The sequence below is a fragment of the Tyto alba genome, unplaced genomic scaffold (assembly GCF_018691265.1).
Source record: "Tyto alba isolate M040663 unplaced genomic scaffold, T.alba_DEE_v4.0 Super-Scaffold_13, whole genome shotgun sequence".
Lineage (NCBI taxonomy): Eukaryota > Metazoa > Chordata > Aves > Strigiformes > Tytonidae > Tyto > Tyto alba.
The window spans coordinates 41,915,742-41,942,788 of NW_024881275.1; the positions used below are offsets into that span (position 1 = coordinate 41,915,742).

Sequence of the window (27,047 nt, forward strand, 5' to 3'; positions counted from 1 at the left end):
TTAGACTTACCATGAAATGTAGTCCCCCTTTATCCCTGTGCAGAACTAAGACAGTAATAATTTGTGTTCTAAAATAGCTGGCTGTATAAAACCATGCCTTCAATCTTAAACATATATACCCCTTCCAGCACCTCTCTGAACACGGGATTCTTCCGTGCTACTGTAGCATATGATGTAGTGTGCATCTGTGTGCATTTACTCACCGACACTACCATTTCATTAGACAAGACATAAGAACATAAAAAACATCTCACTCAGTCAAACCCTCCAAGTGCAGGATCTACCCCTGTGTTTGAAAAAGGCAAGAAGAGATGCTGTTTAGTGAGACTGTGTAGACCTGGATACTTTGCAGTTTGTTTTCCTTTTACTCCCTCAGAAGCCACACATTTTTTTTTGTGCGAAAGTGTCTCTTCCCAGGTCTTTTATTATGTATTTATAGAGTTGTTGTCCATCAATTTGTCTATCTGCTTGTCAAATCTTCTGATACTACCTCCTCTAGAAGCAAGCTTCAGAACTTTAGGACCATCTGTCTAAAGTGCTTAATTTTAACTAATTTCAATACTTGTTTCATCAAGGATGCCCTCTTTGTTGTATTGCAGGATTTTAAGAACAAAAGCTCCATGTGCAGCTTACCCATCACCTTTAGAATGTTTTAAACCTTAACCATGCTCATCTCAGGTTCCTCCTCTCCAATCTTAAGTATCAGCTTTTTCAGTCTCATCTCATAAGCCACCCGGTCTATTCCCTTGCTCATTTATTCGCCTTTTTTCATGTGTTATGTATAATTTCACTACATTGTTCATGAGAACACAGCAACCATAAATGAATGCAATGTTCAAGCTGTGGGTACACCACAGTTCCAAAAATGGGATAAATTATGCTCTCTCTTCTGACAACATTTGTCAGGTTTTGGCTTTTTGTCTTGCCACTCTTGTAGAGCCAATAACTTCAGACTACAGTAACCAATGACACTATGATTTTTCTCCACCTGTATGGGTGCCAGTTTCAAGTTCAGTATCTTGTAGGAATAGTTTAGGCTATTTTCCATAGCTACTACCTTACATTTGCCCACATCAAAGTTTATTGGTGTCTTGCCTAATCACTCAGTTTCGTGAGTTTCTTTCCAAGTGAGGCAACAGTTGGTTAACCAAAAGAGTTTAATGTCACCTTCAGATCTGGAGATCTGTTTTTACTCTCTTCTTCATGCCACTGATGAAAAAAACCAAAATCCAGCATCACTCATTGGGGAACCATACTGCTGACGCCTCCCCATCCTGAAAGATGACCATTTTGCTTCCAATCTTTTAACCAGCTTCCAGGCCGTAAGGATTGCTCCTGTAGTCCTGTGTGAATGTAGTTTCTTCAATATCCTGTAATGTGTAACCTTGTTAGAGACTTCGGTGTCCACCAGATCCTCTTTGCTCAAGACACAACTGTATCCATGCTGGCTTTCTCCCACCAGCCCATGCTTATCCAGGTGCTCAGGGATCTTATTCTTTTTTATTGGCTATTACAGCACCAGAAAAGGAACTCAAAACTCCCTAGGCTGTAGTAAGGATCTCTTAAAGTTCCCCTTTTTTACAGGTAGAAATTACACTGGAATCTGCCAGTCCTCTGGCAGAGCGGCTGTTTGAAACAACAGCTCACGCATCACAGCAAGCAGTTCTGTAATCTCCCAATTGAGTTCTTCTAGGAATCTCACGTGACTGCCACCCTAGATACCTGTTTGCATTTAACTTATCTGTTTGGTCTTACATTCTCATGTATTTCTTTCAACTTGATCCAGCTTCTTTGACATATCTGCTATAAGGAACGTGCAGGTATGAGAACTCTTGCAACATTTCAACTGTAAAGGCTGATGCAAATAATTCACTGAACTTCCCTTTCATAGCTCCCTCAGTACAGTGTTTCCCTTTCACGCTTGTGTTATCAGATGGTCCCACTGACTCCCTAGCTGGCTTCCTGCTTTTGACGTATTTCAAGTCTCTTCTACAATTAGTTTGAGCATCTTTTCAACAGAGCTCTTAAAATTCTTTCTGAGCACTCTCAATTTTCTGCTTACAGTTGACCTGTTAGCCTTCAGTGCCTACTCATGCAGGTTTTCTCATGCAGGCAAGCTTTCAATTTTCAATATTTTTTTAGAATTAGCAAATGGCTGTTTCTCTGTCAATGAAGGTGACAATGAAAACTGAATGAAAAAACACTAAACAACCCAAAACCTAAACCACATCTTCCAGAACAAAGCATCAAATTCCCTCCAGAATAAATTACCATGCAATTAAAATTCAGGTATTCCTTTTCTTTAAGGAAGATAGGAGAAGTGGTAACTATTGTAACTTTTGGTCACTGCTGTAGCTAGACAGCATGTATCTTGGAAGAAGAAAGCCCACTGTGCACCGGTGTGGTACAAACCCTGCACGCCACTTAAATTCCACTTGATCCAACAAAATAGAGTCTAAGTGGGATATAATTACCAGAGAGGCCTACTCTAGCCCTTGTGAGCTGGAGTGAATTTCACCTTTACTTGTCAGCTGAACTTGACTGATTTGACATTCGTCAATTGAAATTTTAAATATTCATCAGGCTGGAAGGAAAACATATTAATGCGGGGGAATTGTCACTGAAAGAGAAACACCAAATCCAAAAAGCAAGTGAACTTGGGTGGGAATATCTGAGATTGCAGAAGGCTATTGCTTCCCTGAACACAGCTGGAAAGGGCTGCCTCTGGTCACCCTGGGCTGCGGCAGAGCTCTGCAGGGCAGGCACAACTCCCCAGCGTGCTGGGACTAGGGCCACGGGCTGGGCATGTTCTCAAAACGTTGTTGTCATTTTCTGACAGTACAGGTATTTTGGTCTGTGCTGCTTCTCTGAATGATGATAGGGTGTATCAAAACAGTAAAATTAACTTGCTTTGAAATTCATGCAGAGAAGGAAGATGCAGTTTTGCTATTTAGACACAGAATTGCTTCAAAATTATTCACACAAGTCTAATTAATGGTTTTGTACTACAGATGCCAAAGGAATCAGAGCTAGAGCTATCAGCAATATAACATCCTGATTTCACTCATTAAATTTTAAAAACCCATCATCTTACTGCGCAACTCTTTTTCCCTGGTTCCCATCCAAGCGTTGTCTCTTTTATGATGTTGTATATGGGTGATGGGAGGATGATTTCATCACAAGTCATTCACCTGTTTTCAATGGATACAGGCAGAGTTAAAATGTACTTTTCCATTTGAGGTAAAGCCGACATCCTTGTTAGTGGAATACCCAGAAACAGCAAAGCATACACATTCAAAACTGTGTGGATGGTATCACTGGCTGATAAAAGACTGTCCTCTGGCCCCTAGTCTGGAGACACCTTTCATTTTGCCTGATTTTTAGTTGTGATTCAAGTGAGTGCAGGACTATTATCAGGACTGGTTACTAAGTAAGTATGAAGGAAATTTAAAATAATAATGGTTTCTTTTGCCTGCCAACTACAGTAATTCTACTGGAATTTCCAAATGTGTGTCTGTGACATTGAGGAGCTATGCCCAAGAGCAACTGAATATTCTGTGCATTGAAAATTTTTAATGATACAAAATATATTACCACATTCCATAGTGTCAGAGTTATTTTTCTATTTTCTTTACTTTTTAAAATCAGAAGGTACTTAATTTAAAATCATACATTAGCATATCACTGAAGCTGCAGTTTTTGAATGCACAACAGTAAGATGCCAAACCAAAGATTTTGACAGTACAGCTATTTCAAAGCACATACCTTCAATGGGAGTTTTCAATTTCAGGGGGAATTAAGACTGCAGTTAAGTACTCTTCCTGGACAGGATCACAGTCCTGACTGGGGGCCTCAGTTTTTTAAATTGTGCGGATATCTACATCCCATCTATACAGGAGAGTCTTTGCAGAGAATTAAAAGGAACAGTCACTCAAGTAAAGATGCACTCCCTTTTTGCTTTGAGTAGAAAATATGATGCTGTTCAGACTCATTTCACTGGCTGTCTTGTCTTCAGGGTTTGTGCTCCTACATGTGTTCAGAGCATGCCTAAAGGCTTGCCTCACAAAATGGAGGCAGAGGACCCACCCCTCTCCTCTTGCCAAGGTCTGTGGTCATAGAATTCACCTGAGATAGTTAAATATTCCTCCACTAAATAGTACTCTGTTGTAACCAGCTTTCCATATATCAAGGCTCACAGAGTGGCATCTGTCTGCAGCTGCAGAAATGTGCCTAAATCAAGAGGCAGGAGGCATTTGTTGTAGGGACTACTGTGGCTGTACCTGCTGTGATGCAGGCCTCGACGCATTTGGCTACCAGACACAGATGCCCAAAAGAGGAAAAATGCAAGTAACAAAAGAAGCTTTACTTTTTATTGAAAATGTAAAAATCATGTGAATCATGTACAATATTTTCTCATAAGGAAAATTTTAGCTGTTTCATAACGTTTCACAGAACTGCAAAACATTTCACTTTTATAAAGACTTTTTTCATAAAACAAAGGTAAAACTATAGTATTACAAACCTATTTTCTAAATCATCAACAGAGAACTGAAAACGTTTAACAGATTAATTCATACAAGTGGCAGGAGGAAGGACTCTTCCATTTGTAAATCTGCAAGAGGACACACAAAGGTATAGAGGGGCATGGGTTTTTTGTTTCAAAACGTTTAAAATCAAGTGACATGTCAAAACAGTACAGACATGGATTCATAGGATGGTACAAGTTCTAGGACTGCATTTCTCTACACTACCTCAAACAGTGCAACAGTGATTCAGTGTAAATCTCTACAGTGTTTCATTGATTCAATACTTGTGTTCAAGTACGTGTCCATGAGAATGATCAAAATCCCTACTTAGCGATTTTAATTTTCTTGTTTATAATATAAGTTACAGTAGATTATCCCCTTCAGTATGTTTCTAAATCAAATGAACTGATTTCACAATATATTCTGTAATAACCTGTTCAATAATGTTAGCTTACTCACTTCAACATCTGTTGCAAAATACACAAGATCATTCCGACTCTGAATGCCAAAAATATAATAAAATTAAAAAGGGCTTTATTTCCATATACAACAAAACTATTCAGCTAAATTAAAATAAATTCAAGATAACATGACTTTTTTTTGGCAACAGAGAGACGACCCTACTGAAAATAAACATTTAAAATAGTAGTTACTATTTTTTAAAAATTCTGATAAATGTATCCAAAATTGTTCCTATAAAAATTAATTATGAAAATGTCAGAGGATAAAACAAGTTGGCTGTCTAACCAAAACAATTAAGGATGTCTGGCAGGCAAAAATAAATTAATTTGATTAAATTATATGTAATCTGATAATATTTGGTCTGAAGAAGCGTGCGTGTGTGTGTGTGTTCGTGTGTGTGTGTGTGTGTTTATAAATAATAAGATTGCAAAAAGCTGAGAGCCAGCCAGCCTGACAGAGGTCAACTCTTTTGTTGCATTTTTTGCGCATAAAAGTCCCTGCATGTCTCACAGCACCGCTGATACCACCTCATGTCTTGACAGAGATTCTTCTCTCTTATCACCCTGCAGTACACAGGCCACTGGTCTCCCAGGCACTTGAATGTTAAAGCAGCTGTGAAACAACAACAACAAAATCAAATATATATTACTGTTACATTTATTAGTGAAGAATCAGGTAGCAAAGGTGACAAGGACACCAGAAGTGTACCTGGGGAAGGAAATGGAGAATGATGTAGAAATTCAACCAAAAAAAAAAGACAAAAAAAATTCTCCCTTTGTCAGTATTTTCAACATCAAAAAATTTTAAGGTCAGCTTAATTTATAAATTCGATTAATCTGCATTGAAACTAACTATTTTAAAGTCATGCACCTGTCTCCTCATGAAAGACTGAAGCCCATCTTTCTGCCCTACACAAAGGTGGGCTGGGGCTGGGGCCAGAGCTACATGGGGGCTGCAGAGCCAGCTCCAGCAAAGCTACACGAAGCAGCAGCTCCAGCTGAAACTGCCCTCAGTCTGAGATGGAAGTTGCCACTGGAAAAACAGGAAGCCTCAGTTTCAATAATACCAGAATAGGGTTCTCAATGACACCTATAAGGGGATTTTTTTTTATCAGAGGCAGGTAGGGAAAGGTAGGAATTAAAGCATAGAGACTGCTGCATGTTTTCTGATCAGCTTTTGCTCAAGGAATCAAGACTTTGTGACATGTTGTCAATGGATGGAAATTGAACAAAACTACATGATGTCTTACATTGTCTTTCTTTGTAACTGAAATAACCTACTAGACCTTTAGTTTTGTCTGGCTTCTTTGTTCTAATGACAGAAATATATTGTCTTTCTACCTTGAACGTTACAAATGCTGCACTATGAGGCGGTTTGAAGGCAGTTAGCAAGTCCCATGGTACACAATTGTAACCTTCACATCTTTCATTTCCTATCCTTACCCACTTTTTCATGTTGATCTATTAATAGTCTGTTACTGCTTTCTAACTGTGGGAATGCCTGACTACCAAATTCTTCCTCAGAAACCTTCCAAAATGACAAGGACATCACACCAGCCTGAAAGAACACTATCTGGTTTACTCTACCTCCTCTCAGGGTTGTTACAACTATTTGGCTCTCTCTAGCAGTCATAAACATTCAGATGCAGCAGCCTTACTTGTACTGGATGCCTGTTGTACAAAACAGGCACATTTTCATGTATGCTGCCTTTTTTCTTGTGAAGCCATCTGTTAATCCACCCATCTGTTTCGCTTAGGAAAGCCTCTTACAGTGTTTATCATAGAAGGACTCTGGTACCAAATTTGGATCTTTTCACATTCAGTTATTCAAGCCGTAGTGCATACATAGAATTAATATGGGAAAACAGTGAAAAATAGGTCACAAGAAGCAGACATCATCCAAAAATCATCATAAGCACTGAACTGAAAAAGAAGTCAATCTCACAAAAGATTTGACTTACTCTCCTTTGTTTAACAGAAGGGAAAGAGAAACTGACAGCATATTTATAAAAGAGGAGACGGTGCAATCCACATCAGTTTCCACTAGACTTACACCCAAATCCAAATGATCTATACTGCATAATGAGAGTGGAACTGGAGGCCAAAATGATCAAAATATTCAAGAGAAACTTTGCATTATGTATTTTTGAGATGTTAATGTTTATACCAGCTTGGATTCTGACTCTTTCTGGATGAGGTTGACCTCTAGATTACTAACATCAGTGCTACATAATCCATTCTATGAGGACAACATAGCCCAACCTTTTTTGTGCGCTTCATATGCAGTCAAATTTTAATGAATCTGGTGCCGTATTTTTTCTGTGAAACTTTGTGATTCACTTTATGACATAAAGCTGCTTATACTTCACCAAAGGGAGAGCATCAGTGATGGAGCAATGGCCTCTTTATTCTGAGAGATCAGCTGAACAAAGAGAGATAAAGCACGAAGGGCAACCTCATAGCAGAGGATAGGGCCATAAGCAACAGCTGCCATCTCATCCAGCAAACTGAAACAATGACTACTACACAGAAATGTTTAAGGGTTAAAAACTTCAAAAAGAAATACCCTTCACTGACTTAAAGGAAGGATTACATACAGCCTGAAATGTTAGACTTGATTTCCATGCAGGAGTAATCTATTTGACAGGTGGCTTTATCTGAACAAGGGCTCTGGAAAATCATCTAGAAAGGGTATGCTATCTTACAGCAAGCCTTTGAATATTCCCCAGTCATGCCCAAGAAACATATGAATCATTTGGGGAGCTAATGGTAAGACCATCAACAACAACCCACGAGGAAGTAAAAATTAACAGAATTAACAGTTCTGTAATTATGCAGTAACATAATTTCTTTAAGACCAACAGAGACCTGAGTTCCTCCAGGAACAGCAAATCTCTTCATGTTAGTAATTTTCCCCTCACACATCCTAATTCATCAGGCATAGACTGTAGACATTTGAACTAAAGACAAATGGAAAGAACTATTTGTATTTGAGGAACAAGTATGGACCTCCTTGACCTCACAAATATCACAAGAACATAGTTTGCAGAGCTTTTAAAGAGAAAGCAAGGTATTTACTTATTTTAAAAATGCTTGATAAAATTGAGTGGACACACATATATATATAAAAACATATATAATATATTTATAATGTCTCTAATATAAACATATTCTAATCTAGGATATTTTGTGTCCATAATATCATGAAGTCCCATAAAATGGTCCTTCCTTGTATAACAAAACATTCACCATTCTGAGGTACAATCTTTGATGTACACACTGGAAAACTGAGGCAGAGACGAGTCTCTGTGTAGAATTTACATCTCCTAAGTCCTAGCCCTCTGTTTTTAAACTGGGATTGTCATTACTTGATGGAGATAAAGAACTAAAATGAGATTTCCAGCAGGAATGTGTTGGTTTCACTGCTTACCTAACCTGGGTGATGTTATTGTGTTAACATTAATTTTCTCATTGCAGGGGTGGAGATGACAGGGTCTGTAAGCTGCAGGCTTTTCTGAGGAAAAGCATTCATTGCCATGCCGTCCTGTGATCTTGTGCATGCACTGGATGACTCGGGACTGCATCCCTTTGCCACAGGTGACGGAGCACTGGAACACACAGAAGACACACATTCATTGGAAAGGTATTTTTGCCTGTAAACATGAAGGTGAAATGCCAGTCCAAGTGAAGTCAGTGGTCAGCATTCCAAGATATCTGCCTTCCATTCCATTAGCTAAATGAACAAAAATTTAAAAAGCACAAATAAATTGACAGCATTTAATGACGGACTGATTCCAGCATCCTGTTGCTGTCAAGATCCATTGTGTAGAGCCTGTGATGAAACTGAAATGTAGCAATATGCCTGATGGGAGCAGTGGCTCCTCTCCTCTATCTGTAACCTAATTTACTCTTATTAGAGGTGAAAGTGATGGGAAAGAAAAAGAAAATTCTCACAGACACTGACAGAGAGCAGCATTTTTAATCAAGCCATTACTCCTGCCATTGTAAAAGTTCTTTTTCTACTAAGCAGAGTATATGCCTCCTGTCTTTGGGTTACATTTCCATGTTTTCACATGTGTTACACAAATGAAACACACAATGTGAGACATGCTGCCTGTCTTTTATCAATCTTCCCACCTTGTTGTCACGGAGAATGAGGTGAGGAAATCAAATAGCTGAGCACTGTAATGACAGTAACAGTAGCATAGTATATTAGAATGAAAAATTGGGCACTGCTGTATAGATGCATACAAAACCTATTCGAAACCAATGAAATACATGCTTTCCCTGTCACTGACTTTTTTTTTTAACAAAATTTCACCAGGCATGATTTACTTTCATGTCCATTGACATATGTTCTATTGCTTTAACTACAAATTAATTTAAAAAATTACATATTGACATCTGCTCCTGCCTGCTAATGATTTTGACTCAAGTGCACATAAATTTCATTAACTTCTGGAGAAATTTACTGTAGAGGACATCTTCAAATATTAAACAATTTCTTGCAAAGAATGGTATGAGCACTGGGTGAAAATCTATGCCACTGCCATCCACATAATCCTGAAAATATTTTTATTCTAAAAAATCTTAGTTACATAAATATTGAGGATACATTTCCTCACGTGGCTTCAAGAAGCATCTGGAAAAAATATTGAAATGAGAGAGAAAGACAAGGAGAAGGTGCTGTAACAAAAGAAGTTTCCCAACCATCCTGTCTCAAGATAGAGACAGAGAAATACAGTTTTCTGCAAAGAAAGAATAAATTTTGAGTGTAGGAAACACTAAAGGTGTTTTTACCCTTTACTTTTCTTATGTGCTTTTGAGTGACATTTTAAACCCTGCTAATCTCTTGGAGAAAAGATTTACACATGACAAATGGGAAATAGAGGGCATGCAACCAAATATGTACATCATGAGAAGCAAGACTCATCTTTTGGACTCATGAGATTCCAAGAGAGGTACAAGAAACTAGGATATACACTTAAAAGGTGTTTTCACAAGGGACTGAACAAGGTCCAAAACACACTTCAACTTGTAACCACATGAAATCAAACCCTGGCATACTATAAAGGCAGCAAGTGGACTTGATTTTGCTTCTGTTCTCACTGATGTATATCAGGAGTAACTCCATAAAGTCAATAAAGAACTGTAATTTCTTGCAAAGTTAATCAGACACAGATTGCATGAGCCAAGGCATGCAAAGATATTCAATTATGAATACACAATTTTCTATTCAACAGCAACCACAGCTCAACATATGAACAAATATGCTGTTTATGGGAGGGCATCCAGCAAGTACTGAAGTCTTTTCAAAGTAGAAGTCTGTCATCAACTTTGAATTTAGTATACTGCTTTTAAATTGTATGAGAAAAAGCCTCTCAACAGGATTCCATTTTGTGAATCCTCTGCCTTTTCCCTGTGCAGCTAAAAATAATCTGACTTCCTATAATGGCTAGAATTATGCACATGGTAAGCATGTGTAATCACACATATACATACCAAAATTTAATCATCAATAGCACCTGGAACATTGATCTTTATCTTGCCACAGTTTCAGCCACATCTTGGTTTCCTCTATTCATAATTTCAGAGAGGTTTCTCTTTGGAATAGTTTAATGGAATAGCAAGTGAGACAATGGAATAGCAAAATAAAAAAAAAAAAAAACAAAACAAAACAACAACAAAACAAAAAAACAAACCAAAACTACAACATGAAAAACCCCAAAACCTGTGAATGAAGGAAAGATGAAGATAATATGATGACAATAATCTTTAAAGATTATCACAATGATCTTAATTTAGAGTAATTTTGCACACAGTATTGGATTTTTTTCCCTTCAGTAAAACACTTGCATATTTATTAACTAAAGTTAGAGTATGTGTGAGCTTGTAGTATGTATGTATCTTATCAGCTGTTGAGAAGGACAGGACAGGCAGATAGATCTGGTGTGTAACATCTCCTAAAAATAATTTATCTTCCCTTAGCGTTTGTTTATCCTAAAATGAGTAAGTGCAACCTAGCCATCTAGAGTACTGGAGGGGAAAATGGGATTTGAAAACACTAGACTTCTGCTGACAAAATGGGCTCCAATGGTTTATCTGCTGATTGATAGTGCATAACAATTCATGTATACAGGTGCCTTTGTGCAGAGCACTCTGGCAGCAGTCACATCTTTTCTGTATCAAATGAGCTCTGGCCTGGACGCTTCTCATGACTGCAACTGAGATAATATGCAGCCAGCAGACACATCTCTATCTTGGCTAAAAAGTGTTTAGTCCCTGAGTTTCTATGCAGAATTTGGCAAGATTTTGGCATTAAAATCTTAATTGGCGCATTAACATCCCTTTAATGACTGAGCCACTACTTGCCTTTGTGAGATTTTTCAAAGAGCATTATGAAGCATTAAAGTGTAGTTTTCTATACAAAGATGTATACATCTTGAAAACAATTTTAGTCTTGCATGACTTGCTTATTAACATCCCAACTTTAGAGGAAGAAATTGATGCTAAAGGATGATAAAATAAAATGTCTCAGTTCACAAAGAAACTATGTGGCAAAGCAGGAAATGAAGAAATTTGTGTTCTATCTTATTTTATTTCACAGATAAATGCTGATTTTTAACTTTGTAATTATTCTTATTTTATAAAACTGAGAACTTCTATTAAGTCTTGTAAGATGTTTGTGAGAAACTGTGAAGAGGCAGGGCTACCACACTGATTTGCAATCCAAAACTTTCAAAGCCAGCCTGATCAGTTTACAAGTAGAGAGGTTTTTCCAAACCACTAGTGCTTTAAAACCAACCAGGGATCTGATAGTCAAGCTGTGCTCTTCCCTGTTCACACATCATCATCTGCAGCCATGTCTGCCTTCAAAATTAAGAATTCTACTGAATGGAAGCCAGAAAAAAATAGTATCATTTTACCATATCTTTATTATCTCACATTCAAAGTAACATGAAATAGTATAAAATAAGGAAAACATACTTCGGGTATGGTATTTAGCAGTGCATTTGCTAGCTACACAGACAAACAGTGAGATTTCTGTTTGTCTCCATGAAGTGGTCTTAAACTTGAATTTGTGCTGCATACACATCAGCCAACTGCTGGTGTAACTGAGAGCAGCCACTGAATATCAGAGGATAAAAGGCATCCATAATATTTTTCTTTTTCACTCTGCAAAGGTATGGACTTGGTCCAATTTCACTAGGAGACACCTCAGCTTCTGCAAATCAGCTAGATGCAACTCAGAGCCACAGCTTTGACCCTCATTTTGATACTCATTTTACTGCATATGCATGTGTACATTCTAGCTAAAGCAGACTCTTCTAAAACTGTCTCCTAAACCTGCCTCACTTTTGGATTTCTCTCACCGAAAATATTCAACCTGAGGCAAATACCTCCCACTGGATGTGCAGATGTCACATTTTAGGTAGCACTTGTAGTATGTAGCTAAAGCTGCATAGCTTTTGTATACTTCTGGAGTTTTCCATTATTTTATATGTAAGTGTATATTAATATAAAGTTTAGATATATAAAATTTACAGAAAATGCCCACTCCAAACAAATCTGTAGCAACTTGCATCAATTCAGCAGATCTCAGATTAATTTCAACCCACAACTTCTATTAGTCGTGAAAGAAGAATACTTTTCTATAGCTCTTCTTCCTACCGCCTCCACCTCCCAGATATCACTCTTGCACATAGTATAGTTTATTTTTGTGGTGGTTAATTACATTTTACTTCTGACTGTTCAGATGACCTACACTTTAAGGCCATGTAGCTGATTAGCAAAAATTCCCGTAGGACAACTGTGTTTGTAGGTTTAGACTAAATGTTCTAATACGCAGCCAGAAGTTTTTTATGTGGCTGTTAATCTGTGCATTTTGGACACAGTCCTAAAGGTACTGTAAAACCATTCAAGCAGCAAGACATGTAAAACATTCCTGTTAAAGATTACAAAAAATTCCTGGATAAATATAGTTAACAGCTATATTTTTTTAAGTTTTTCTTTCTTTCAAATAAAATCTACCCACCCTGTTTGAGTTTTGTCCTACTTTTGAACTTCTTTTAGACATAATTTCAAGGACAGAAACCTAGGCGTTAAATATAACAATCCTTACACTTGGCATGCACACCCATTACCCAAGATTCCTTCTTTCTGTTCCCTGCCAAAGATATATATTCTGGAGAGAATACATATTCCCAAGGCCAACAGCTGAGGAAGGTGCTGTAATGCATTAGCTGATTCCAGCTGGCCTTCATAAGAAGTAGGAATTCCTAAATTAAGGGAAAAATTGTCACTGGCAGACAGTAACGGTCAAAATGCATCTTTCTGCCAAGACAACAGGCAATCACTGCAGAGACTGATACAATCCACAGTGAAAAACCCAGTCTGTGACAATATTAACAGAATAGACTTGGACAATTTATTTTCAAGAACAAATGGATTGTTCAATAAAAGGTTTTTACAAGTCTAAGTAGCATTCAGAATGGAGAGTGATGTGCTCATAAGGAAACTCAGTGATGAGTTCTACTGGAAATTATTAGCAGAGCATTCCTAATCATTTATGTATAGGTTCATCAGTTCCAGCATTTAAGCGGTTTCAACCTTTTCATAAAACGAGTGTGAAACAAGGATAGCAAGCAGACTTTAGCAACAGGATTCATATTTGCTAACATGCTTGCAATCTTTTCCTGTATCTTCTGTTTTTATGAAGTTTGCACTTGAAGGCAGGTAGTAGATAAAGTGGTGCATTTGTTTTCAACAAAGACTTTATACTGAATTTAGCAGTATTCTTAAACACTACCTCAATAAAGCAAATAATCTGCAGTTTATTTAAGCCCCACTTTTTTTTCTTTTTTTTTTTTTTTTTGTTTTATGAAGGCATTTATGAATAGTGTAACTAATACACAAAGAGGGACTCATGGATCCAAACATAAAATGGAGTCTGAGTTCTCCCATGCATCATTTCCAGGAAGGTCTTTCTGCCTCTCTCGTTTCTGACACACCCAACACCTCAGTACATAAATGCCAAATTTAAAATTCAGAACTTGTGCTAAGTTTAGCTGAAAAAATTCTGCTGTTGGTCTCTCTTCTTTTTGTTTTTCTCTTCCCCTCCCTTCCCTCCCCCCCCCCTCCCCCCCCTTACCCCACTTCTTTTTCTTCCTTCATTTTTCTTTCTAGCTCTTCTTTCTGGAGTGAGAATTAGTACTGGATAACTGTTCAGAAGAGGTAAGATTTTAAAGTAAGACAGATAGAGCCCCAGCTCACCTTTGATAAGATGGGCTAGAGACAGGGTTCCTATGGTTCCTTATCACATCGTTTCAAAAATCTGGTCTTTTTTTTTTAAGTTGTTTGGTGGACAATGCAAAACTGCCTTTGGTAACAAGACAAGAAGCAACCAAAAGTTTACAAGTAAAATTTGGTTGAGGAAAACCATGAAGAATTTGGTGTAATATGATTATTAAAGAAACAACAAAAAGCAATTATTTTTCCTAGCACAGTATATTAAAACCTATATTAGAGAGTATCATTACTCATTCACTCTGAATCAATAGTGGGGTTTGATAGGCTTCAGTCTTAACAGTCTCACTGGACTCAGCTCAGAAATAGCAAATTGTTTGTCTATATTTGAAACCCAGGTTCAGTTCCCCAATTTCTTTCTTGGATGAACTAATGAAACACAGTTGCCCACTTCATGATTTAAAAATCTCAATTGCCCCAATGAAAGTAGTTTGTTTTGTTAGAACAGCCAGACTTACTAGTTCATTTAGGAAGCCTGCTCAGAGAAGTACTAGCAGGACAAGAATCTCCTCAAGGTCAGGGAAGGCTGATGCTACAATATGCTCCTCACTGGACTATGCAAGGGACAGGTAGAACAGCCTTGAATTTTGAAAGGAAAATTTCTTGCAAGACTAAAAAGTTTCCTCATGTGGAACACAGAATAGATTTGGATCCCTCTGGAAGCATAAAAAGAGCTAAAGGGAAGGGTATTTTTTTCTGGTGGATTCTTACACCAGCTTTATACTGATGTAAAAGCCTTTATCATGAAGATTTTCCTTTCCTCCACAAACAGAAATCTGATTATGATTGTATTATTTTCCCCAAAAATACTAAGCTAAATGTTCCTGAAAACTTTGAGGTGAAGACTAAACTTCAGCATCAAGCTGCAGAAATTCTGTGTGTGCCAACCTGGAGTCCCGATCCATAAAAACAACAGACTGTATTAAAGTCTCTCATTTCCCCCTGAGATCAAGGATGGTATCAGAATTATTCTCTGATCATTAAGAATCTGTGTCAAAGCATGGACAAGAACTGTAATAACTTAACAGATATAAGAAGCCATGTTTCTCTATATGGTCCAGATGTACTTTACTTTCACATCATCTATATTTTGTATTTAAGCTTTCTATAGATTTATATTTAATACAAAAACACCATAAAGTATTAAGATTATTTTAAGAATACCTCCACCTGAAAAATCAGTTCTTTGTTCTTACTTAGGACCTTAGACACATTGTTAAATAGTATTTGACATCAGAACACTAGTGGGTTTTACAAATAATGAGCTGGTGAAAGCTGACAAATGATTAATTACACATCAGCATTCTGCATAGCTGCAGTATTCTACAGTAAAAAGCAGAGGTGTTCAGACTTATTGATAATAAACAAATACGTCCTCAAAAAACATTTTTTAAATTGCAAGGCAAATTTGATTTTCTATTAAAAAAAAAAAAAAAAATAGGCAATTGGTCCAAAACTCAAATCAACAGTTTCACCACCACATTAACTAATTTTTTCATGTAAAGGTGTCCAGCATAATGTGTATCACTGCTTAATCTTAAGTTGACTGAAGACCATTACAATTTATAGATCTATGTCAGCCATAAAATTACTTCCATGCTTCTCAGTGATGTGAAGCCTTAACTTTTATTTTCCCAAGTCTGTAAATAGTATTTCTCCTTCACCATTTCTAAAGACAATACAGATAAAAAGCTGAAACCAAGTATTCAGCTTAATTTTGTTGATAAAATAGGTCTGTGATGGTTGTGATACTCTGAGATGAGGGAAGTGAAAGCAACCATATGAGCACCATTTCTTTAGGATCCTTGTCCTTCAGCCAACGAAACAAACAACTCTGGTCAAGAGCACTTTTACACAACTATGTCTTGTTTTCAACGTCTTTATAGATATTTTAACAATTCTAAAGATAGTAAAGGTTTGTCTGAGGGTGTATGTTACCTTTAAATTATGTCAGCAATGAAACCAGAAAGAGACAATTATTTGTTAGAGCTGTGTAATTAAACTGGTTGTGCAGATGCAGCTCCTAACTCTATAAGAGGGTTCACACTTAGTGGATTAGATTCAGTATTATACTGCCAACACTTTGTAAAAAATCTTTTATATGGCATACTGTATATATTATTGCCATTAGTGCTTAGTGATGAATAAGACATTATTATCTCACAGTTTGATAGATGTGATATCACTTCATGGTATCTTGGAAGAAGATGACTTTCCATTGATTATAACTATCAAACATGCAAACAAGCAGTTAGATTTGATGATCTCTTAATTACTTTTATCTTTCTGATGAAATTAGTCGGAGAATGTAATTGTGGACTGATGAAAATGAATTCTTAAAAAGAATTTGAAATATTGTCATTTGTGTATGTAACATTGTTAGCATATATCACAATGCTGGCCTGTTGCTCTGTAGGAAACCTTCCAGGGAAAAGCACAGCTCATCAGCACAAAAATATAATTAAAGGATTATAGCATTTCTAATGAAAAGACAAGTCAAAGAACGCATTCAGGACATAAAGGAAATGTCATAGGTGGCGAAAAAACCTCCACAAAACCCCCTTCTCTTAAAAATTTCTACTACTTTATCTATTTAGTTTTCAGAAATCAAAGAAACGTATGCCAAAAAAGCTGGTTTGTACCACACAAAATGATGTATTTGCCTTTAAATAGCATCACTCTATGTAGCACTCTCAAGTTTTTTCCATAGTATTATATGTAAATGAAAGAGCTCATCCCTGACAATGACTTTACCTCTATTCACTACATCTACCAGATTTTAAATCATTAAGATTTGAAGTGGTATCAGGTAACTCACCTAAATGGATATGAAAGATATTAAAGAAAATACCACAACAAACACAGTTTATGAAGAAATTGAACATAAAGACTTTTTCTTAAGCTGAAATACCATGATCCCACATACAGGTCATTACTTTTGAAATAAAAATCTTAAAAGAGAAACAGGGAAAATGAAGTAGAAAAATAACTTACAACTATAAAAAAAATTTCCACTGGTTATTTTTCTCTCAAAAATGTCTGAACATATTCTTCACTGGAAGAAAATGCATTTCAAGAAAATTATTCTAACTGCTTTGCTTGTAGGAAAACCATACTGAAGTGTAACACTGTCATTATGTATGATGAGGTCACCCAAAATCATGACTGTACTGAAGGAGCTATCAGAGGGCCAGGACATAGACAACATTGACCTGAGGTATTGTGATCCTTACCAAGGAATGATCATTACTTTTGGGTGAACTCTGTTTTATGTCAACAATATTGGAAGTATTTGTGGCAAGATTAGATGAGGGAACTCTGGAGATTAAACATGTATCTATGAACAACAGCCTGAAAGAGCACAGATAAAGACGAAAAGTAAATCTTTCTTAGAGTACTTAAAAATATGTAGTATTGCCTGTAATTCTTTAAAATTGTTAAATGAGTAATATAGCTATTCTGATTATGTCTTTCCAGTCAGAAATCACAGACTTTAATTTGAAACAATTATTTCCAAATAAATTTTCAAGAATTAGTTATTAATTTTATTATTTTCAGTTTGTAACTAGTTACAAGCTATTAAAAAACAGTAAAAGTGAGAATCACACAGATTAAAACAAAATAAGAAAAATAAATAACAATAAATACTTTTGTGATGAAATGAGGTCTTCATAGAAGATCAAGTTTATCGCAAGAATGAACACCGGAAGCAGTATTACCTAGATTAACCACATGAAAGATAGCATTAAAAAATGCATGAAAGAAAAGTTTTCCAACACACAAAAGTCAAGTAGATCCCACAAGAGCAGAAGGATTACATAAATTCTAACAGAACCCAAGTGAATCAGCTAAATGAGTTACATGTTGGCAGATAATACAGTCAGAAGGGCTGAGGAAGATATTTGGAAAGAGGGACAGATGATCTTAGAGATGGAGATACACCAGGCAAAAGAACGCCTACTGGATTGAGTCTCAGCACTGGACTGAGTAACTGAATTTTCCTGCACACACTGTCAGCTTTGGAATGACTTTTCAGCTATCAGAGAAAAAAATCTAGGCATTATCATGAGCAGACTGATGAAAATATTTGCCGAATATGTATCACTAAAAAAAAGCAAGAAGGAACATTAGGACAAAAAGTAATGAGCATGCAGCAAAAGCTAATGCTGAAAAGATAAAAAAAGTACGTGGTTCAAAATGTCAGGGGATTGGTGTTCCCCTCCAAATTGTGGAACCAGCCATGAAAAGCCAGACAAACTGCAGTGTTTTCCATTTTGAATACTGAGGTAGTCTTACAATGTAGACTCAGATACATGATCAGTTATTGTAAAGAGACTGGATATCCTTATATAGAATGGGCTGTACATACAAAATATATTCATTTCTGTTAAGTGAAATTCTGAGAAGATAAAACAGAAGTTGCTGCTCTTGTTTGTCCTGTCCCCCCCTTTGCCATCTGATATTATTTCTAATTCTATTATCTCCTTTCTTACTTACTTACTTGTGATGTTATGTGACAGTATTTTTTGCACATAAATTCCGCATAGCTCCTTGGGACACTGAAATCCTGATGGTCAGTGTAGTCCCTATCTTATACAATTTTATTGAGAATAATATTTTTAGACTGAGCCTGAATGAGCAAGAATTAGTGTCAGCACAAGAACAATGAAGGGATGCTCAGTGTTACTACTCTTCCTTACTCAGAAGAGTCCTCTAGGATACACATCCTTCCAATTGGGCTATAAAGTCCTGCATTCTAACAGTTGTGTAGCAGGGTGTTAAAGCACCATTTACGTACCTGCTGAATTACGTATCAGCCTTCCAGAAAACTCATTGATCAAAAATCTTAGCAGCTCTTAACAAAAATTGATAGGCATTTCTGGGAAAGCACATAGTGAACTCCTGGATATAGGACATTGCTTCTATTCAGCAATTCCCAAGAATGTTTTTCTTTATTTAGATATATGTTTATATGTGTGTTTTTATGTAAGTCCCTGATATGTTTATATGTGTGTTTTTATGTAAGTCCCTGGCAGCAGTAATGTCTGGCCTGGCACTATAAGGTTCACAACCAGAAAACTCTGGGAATTGATATCTGGCCTGATCAAGACTGCACTAGAATGGCTTGGAAGACAGCAGCAGTGGCAAAGGAGGTGATGGGAAGCTGATACTGCTATCCTCTGTGACTTCTGCCTTTGTAGCTTCATGACACATCTGCTAGGTGTGAACTTGTCTCCTTTGCCTGTCCTTGTTTACTTCAAGAGATCATAACGTCCAAATGTTGAAAAACAGCACTGAGCAAGCACAAGCAAGTGGGTTCCTGCTATCTTCTCTGTAGTATAAATCCTGCTTGTACTTCTACCTTCAATAATTATAGCTAAGGTGTGAGGTTTTTTCCTAATTCTAGTTTTCTAGTTTCTAATACAATTTTTTCTCCCTGGAAGGTAATGCTCATCTTCTTTTTTAAAAAATTAGATCCAGTATCGAAGTTCAGTGTTGCAACACAAATGTACATGTATGATTTTCAATTTGTGAAGACATTCAGTAAATGACATGATGCTTAAGAGTTTAACCGAACTTCCTCCCTGAATCCATACCTTTGTATTACTCAGCAAAATTATAAAAAGACTTTCACCTAGCTGGGCCAAAAAATAGCCATTCCAACAACTTATCCAGCTGACAGCATCTTGTTTGATTAATCTGCTTCTCATGAAAAAAATTCAGCTTAATTTCAGGGACAACAATTTTTGCTTCACTGGAAATAAAAGTCTGCCTTGATGATATAGACACATCTCTCTCACACCAGTAAGCCAAAATCCAGTCAATCATACCTGTCAATTTTAGAGTGCCAAACACTAGTAAGGCAAATAGCAGCAAGACTGCTTGACTTACAGCTATGGTTTTGGGCTGTAGGTAGAACCACAGAGGATATGGCCGAAAGAAACACCCAGAAAATTTGAAAAGCTGCCCAAAGATTCAAAGTCTATGACTGCATACTACAACTAACAATATTTAGTTCTGAAATATTGCTGAGCATACGTGGAGGAAAATGTCATTTATTTAGAAAGTTCTCAATTATCTACTTCAGCAGCATTTTTATCATTTTACTTCCACTACCAGGGATAAAGAAAAAAACAGCTTGTTCAGGTATATTTCAGATCTCCTTTTATTTTGGAATTTCCTAGACTTCCTCTTCCCATTAACAGTTATGAAGGTGACTTAGAAGTCAACCTTTTCACTACTGATTTGTGTCCTTAGCATGCATCACAGCATGCCTCCCTGAAAACTGCTCTTTAAAATCAGTACAGTCCAAAGCAATTTCATACTATTGCTGAACTCATAGATGTAACCCTTTTCTTTCTCAGAGAGGCAACAACAGTGGCTATGTGAGTGAATCTCCTCTTTGCCCATACCACTCTTTCAGATGGCACCCTGCAGCATGCTGTACATTGTGCAATGAAACTGTGCCTGTACAGACCCGCTTAAGCATGGGGCTTTACTTGCCTCTGCTATATGCTGCCGTCTTCCAGGCATGTTCTTCTAGCTATGAGGATTGGATTTTTTTCATCTGTTCCCCTTCTTTTTGCATTATATCACCTTTTGTACTCCATGAGAAGGTCATTAACCCATTTTTTTTACTTCCTGAAGGGAACATTCAGAACAAATGTATAAATGCTATACCTTCTGCTTGAGACCCTCTCCTAGGACACATAGGAAAAAAGAAGAGTGGTTGTTAGTAGGTGTATTTAAAAAGTTTTTTTCTTTCTCTTCCTTTTCATGATCTATGTGATTATATAGCTCTCCCTCTACCATGTTACTTGTCAGATAAGACTGCAAGCCTCTTTCAGCAGGCACTGCAAGCTTCTTTTGTTCTTTTTTGCTCTTGCTTTGTTTTTCTGTGGGGCCTAGCAAGGATCAATCATGATGGAAACTACTGATGAACCACAACTTAATCTTTTTCTAATATAACCCCACTTATAGATAATGCAGTTCAAGAGACAACACAACATGCACCCATAATTACCTTCTGATTCCAGTTTGGCGTTCCCAAAACCTTTGCTTATCCTCAAGAGACTTGTAGCAGAAACCCAGCAAAGATGCCCCAGTAGAGCTAAGTGTGATACAGATACCAGAATTTCCCATTTACGTGTGGTTTTGTGTGTGTGCAAAGTGGATAATGTCTGCTTTTAAAATCCCTTCCAGGCTTATCGGTGCTGTTGCCTATTATTAAGGATGGCCTTGTTCTGGTTTTCTAGAAACCATTATGACATTACATTTATTCCAGGCAAAACACTACAGTACATTGATCTATTAAAAAAAAAAATTATCTGAAACAAACAAAGTTAATGTTACAGGATTGGTTAGAAATGTACAAAAAACTCCCCTCTCTCATTTCATTCTATTGACATCTTCCATATAATTTCCTCATATTTCATTTCTGAAAGACATACCTCATTTGCTGGAAACTAACTGTATAATTAAGTCAATATAAAAGTTATTACTGTGATGCCAGTATTATTTTGACTTCTATTATTTCATAAAAATCACATAAGTTCTTTGTCCATAAATCTATTGATAGTGTCATATTTTGACTCATGGCCTGAACTGTTCCATTCCTGGAATCTAAAAGGGCCAACAATTTTGGATGGTGATCCAAAGAATAAAACCAAGGCTAATTACCTTTTCAATAAAACTGTAACATTAATATTATCCAAATTCTATTTTTTTTTTTAATTGAAGGAGATTAGATCAGCTGAGTCTATTTGCTATGGAAATGTAGGGGCTGTTTACATATTTAAGCACACAGTCTAAAAGCTGAGTGTCCCATGCTGTTGAATAATTGGCAAAAATAGAATCTATTTTTTTTACTCTCTCCATTTTCACATGTTCTTTGATTGGGACAGAAGAGAAGCAAATCTCATCACTGACAGCTGCTTTTTGTACCACTGAATTGGGAGATCTTTCTGTGACTTGTTGGGTTCACTCTGTGCCCCTCGAACAGCTGGAGACTTGACTTACCCCCCAGTACACACTCTTTCTAAAGGGCACTGCGTGTATTGTCTTAAATAAATAATTTGGAATAGGCCATGAATTTTGGGACTCATTAGTGTAAAAAACAATCAGTTGCTTTAGATGTCCTTTCAGACTCACTGGAAAAAATTTAGCAGATTAACCTTTGATCACTAATTTCACTTCTGCAGTCTATAGAAAAAGTGAACTCCATCCCAACTATTGGGACCAGATGACATATTTAACTCTTCTGCACCTCTGGTCTAACACATAGATACTGTTTAGAAATTCTGCTGCTGCTTCTTTAGTTTCTGCTGAATGCATCCTCGTTCCAGCTTCCATAGCCAAACCGTACTATCTTCGCTGGTCTCTTACATACACATAGTTTATATTTCTTCATTTTAAAAATGGCTGCTCCTAAATTCTACTCCATTGTCCAGTGCTTTGTTCCTATTGTCCCCTGCTGAATCTCTCAAAAAATTTCTGGTATAATATCATATCAAACTTAAGCTTTTAATTATAATTTTCAAAACCCACTCTCTAAATTATTCTCCCTTCTAAATTTCTGGTATAATATCATATCAAACTTAAGCTTTTAATTATAATTTTCAAAACCCACTCTCTAAATTATTCTCCCTTCTAAATTTCTGGTATAATATCATATCAAACTTAAGCTTTTAATTATAATTTTCAAAACCCACTCTCTAAATTATTCTCCCTTCCAAAATTCATCCTGCCTCTCACAGTTCATTTATTCCACCAATGTTCTAAAGATTCTAAATAATAGCAGAAAAAATTAAATACACAGGTTCCTACATAAAGTAAAGTACCCTAGACCTGCCCTTCAAGCACACTATGCTGTTGACATTGGAGAAGTCTTTTGGAGAAAGACTTCTACAATGATGTGAATTTCTCTAGTAAGCCAGGTAGATATATAAACATGCAGTTCATATGCATTTCATTTTATGTCTCCCATGCCTACTTGTTTATCCTTAGATGATGAATTCCTCTGAGCATGACCCCGTGCTCATATAGCCTTGAAATGGGTGGCACTGGGCAGCTTAGTAAAGGACAGTGCTGCTAACAAGACTGAGCTACACCTCACCCTAACAGGCACTACAGTAGCTATGAGCTTTCCTTATCTGAAGGTAACTTTTACATTGTTAAGTATGATATTTCAAGGACTGGGAGAAGACAATATAATTGGTAAATGTTGCTAGGTGCTGGCTCCAGAAGCTCAGTTTGAACTTTTATTCTTTACTTTCTCATCATACTAATTTTCTTCACAAGAGCAGGCACAGAGCCCAATTGGTGTTAAGAACATCAATGCTTAGCATATTGACCAACCTTGCTGATTTAAGAGCTATTATGGAGTTTAATGCTGCATACAGGCCAGGTTATACAGCATACTTTTATATTAAGTCAGAGTTTTAGAAGGATTGATGTGTTTATTGACCTACTAGAGCTTGCAATTTTGGTCAAATTTTCTTTGATCTTGGTATTGTTAAAACATTAAGCAGAAGAATTATTTGATCTCTATGTGACTGTACCTCTGAAGCAAATTAACTCCTTTACAGCACTACTATGACTATTATTAATGTTATCTTTTCGGTAATAGTGCAATTTAAGCTTCATTTAAAATTATGCCTTAGAAGTTCAAGGGGAGCAGCAAAGCCAATAAGGATCACATTAAGCCTCTTGTTTCAATGTGTGAGAAGTGTCATTTAAATTTTTCAAGCCAAGTCTTGGCATTAGCTTGGGGGAACTTGGCTCTACTCAAAGGAACAGCCTTCTGTCAATGTCAAGAACAATCCTAGAGTAAAAACAGTGAACACAGAAGGCTGCACAAACAGTGAGCAAATATTAACATTTATCTGAGCCTTCCATTTGTTTCCCCCATTGCAGACATATTAACATGTATGTCATGACTTCATGTTGCTATGTACTCTAGCAATGGAACAGAACAGTAACAGGGAGAAAAAAAAAAAGGAAATCCAAGTATATTTTAAATTGAACTCATGTCTCTGTAGAGAAATTAAAGTATCTATTTTTTGGTATAAATCTTGGAAAATCTCAGCTGCACAAGTCATAGTCAGGCTGTACGTTAACTGTTCAAAAGGTTTTGTCAATTCCATATGAAATATTTCCTCATGTCCTAATTTTGAAGTTTAACGTACAATTTAGGTGACAGTGTTACAGCTTTGACTGTAGGAGGAAAGCAGAACGCACAAGATGTCATTAAATTTTAAACTGGAAGAATTAAGTTCTTGTATATTAGTCTATGATAAGGATGTTTGTGAAAAGTACTGAATTAGAAAATAAAGCTCTTCTTTCCTCCAGAGAGCACTGGGAACACAGTGTAACTGTCTGAGCATCTCCACATAGCTTCAGCAGCCCCAATTTGAATGACTGCTTCAACTAAGAAAGCAGATGGTCATTTCTCCATACTCTACTCCCTGCTGGTGTTAGTGCTAAATGATGCAGGTTTTTACTGCAGTTCTGTTGTATGGAAATGCAAACACTAAGCTTTATTGCCAAACACATCTTGTAAAAGTAACCCTGCTACGGAAGGTTAGTTGCTTCTGTTGTTTAAAAAAATTAATGGTTACACTACTTCGTGCTTTTGAAGTAACTAAGGTAGGGGAGTAATCTAGTTTTTGTGAGGCTGTCCCAAAATATTTCCAAATATTTTAAATGATCACCACTATAAAAAAAATACTCATTTGACACTATCATTTATCCTTTCAATCTGAAAAAATAAAGAAAATGGAATAAGTAGTAATGTGATAGTGACAGAGTGACAGTTTGTACTCCATCGTCATAAAATGGGAGCTCCCAGGCAGAATTCTGTGAAACACTAGTTGCCCACAGAGTACTTGCAGCTAATTCTTGGAAGGCTGGCTAGTCATACACTGCTGGCTTTAGTCCTTTTTTCCAGCTGTTACATCACATGAAAGACAACTAAAAATACATTAAATACTTATCCATACAAGCAAGTTAAAACCTGCTGCAATAATGTCAGGCACTGAAAGTAGAAGTGTTGTGTGCAAAGCTGTGAAGAAAAGCAAGGAAAAAAAATTACAATCTCTCTGCTAATGTGTGGTCTGTGATACGGCAAGGGGAAACCTTGACAAGGCTCAATTTCAGTATTTCAGCATGTTTTGGATATTCAAAACTGTATCAGATGTTCAAGGTCCAAGTCCAATAACATACTCAATCACAGATATAACCAATATTTTCTGTCACAGTTTGGCCTGTGCTTATATGCCTCGCTGAAATCAAAGCCTATATGCCAAGCAACTTATGTATTGAGAGCTATATCAGGTGTTCAGAACAGACAGTAATAGATGCTTCCTAAATATTAAATGGCCTATGTGGAAATTTAATAGGCTAAAGGTGCTTCCTTATAAGGCTGGAAGGTGTAATTTATTTGAAACACAAATAAAATGTGCAAACACAAACTAACAAAGTGTGCAAACTGACGTTGGCATGAGCTGCAGTTTTTGGAGTTGTTTGCCTGCCCCTTGACAACAGTAAATTTATACCAGATTTGCATCATATTGAAGATCTATCTCACACTTTCTTCATATTTCTGATTTTTATTTGGAATGTGGTCTCAGTGTGACTACAGGTTTTGGGTTGGTTTTTTTTTTTTTGGTAGCCTTATTATTCCCTCAGCTGGGAGACTCCTACACTTCTGATAAAAATGTTTCTTAAAAAGAACTCATCTTGCAAAACATATTCTGCTGTGGGGCACTAGCATCAGGAATGTCTCACCTTAGACCAGTCTCCCATTCTCCAGACATAGCATTTGGAATAGTCCTCACAGTCCTCTGCTTCTTTAGGTCTTGTGGACAAAACGCATTTCTTGCGGGGATTGGTGCACCTCACAGTCCGATGCCGCACTCCCTTACCACATTTCGCAGAGCACTGTTGGAAAAAAGATGTTTTTCAGGTTTCTACAAAAGGCATAGTTACCCCATTTTATCCACTTCTAATGACCTCTCCCAAGATAACATAAATATTTCAATACTTCAGTGATTGTCTGACTTCCGATCTTCAACTGCAGAGACACTGGATTTGTTAAAAACAAGCAAATGAACAAAAAATCGTTATGGGACAGAATGATAATTGTTTCATTTTCTGGTAAAAAAATTTAATTAGATCAAAAATTATTTGCTTAAGGAAAAGAACAGGCTTTTGGACAAGAAAACATGATAAGTTATGATGAAGCGAAAGCAAAATGTTATACTGAAAATATTAAGCAATATTTGTTCTACAAATAGAAGGAGATATAATGAATGAAAACCTAAAAAATGTTCATAAGATATGAAGCAACTTCAGAAAAACTCTGCTAGTGTCTAATAGACCTTTTTGAGGAGGGAAAAAAGTTAAAATGGAAAAGTAATATTCTAAAACTATGCAAGAATCCAGACTGAATTTGAAAATTCAGTCACTGTATATACAGCATGTGAAAACTCCCTTCAAGTTGCACAGAAGGTCTTAATTTATGGTTTTTTTCCACCATTCCCACTTACACTGCCAAAAATTATGCCATTTCCTTCTCAAAACATTATCACTGCTTTTGATCATCCCACTGCTTGCAGATCAAAACTCTCCTTTGCCAAGCTGATTATAACTGCAGGAAGCAGTAATGGCTAGCTTCCAATATAATGGTGATAGTAGGAATGGCCATGGAAAACACCTCACTCTTCAAAATATATTTACTGCTTCCAACAAAAAC

The 27,047-nt window shown here is 36.7% G+C and overlaps 1 protein-coding gene across 2 annotated transcripts in view; it reads right to left on the bottom strand.

The window, feature by feature from the left end:
- Positions 1 to 4,348: 4,348 nt before the first annotated feature.
- The window catches only part of ADAMTS19 (ADAM metallopeptidase with thrombospondin type 1 motif 19), a 149,045-nt gene continuing 126,346 nt past the window's right edge, over positions 4,349 to 27,047 (bottom strand). For both annotated transcript variants that reach the window (XM_042788085.1, XM_033005592.2), the window contains exons 21-23: positions 26,081 to 26,233; positions 8,418 to 8,595; positions 4,349 to 5,600 (exon numbers count right to left, since the gene is read on the bottom strand). In XM_042788085.1, the coding sequence (XP_042644019.1) occupies positions 5,449 to 5,600; positions 8,418 to 8,595; positions 26,081 to 26,233 (483 nt within the window). In that variant the 3' untranslated portion in view covers positions 4,349 to 5,448. The remainder of the gene's footprint in view (positions 5,601 to 8,417; positions 8,596 to 26,080; positions 26,234 to 27,047) is intronic.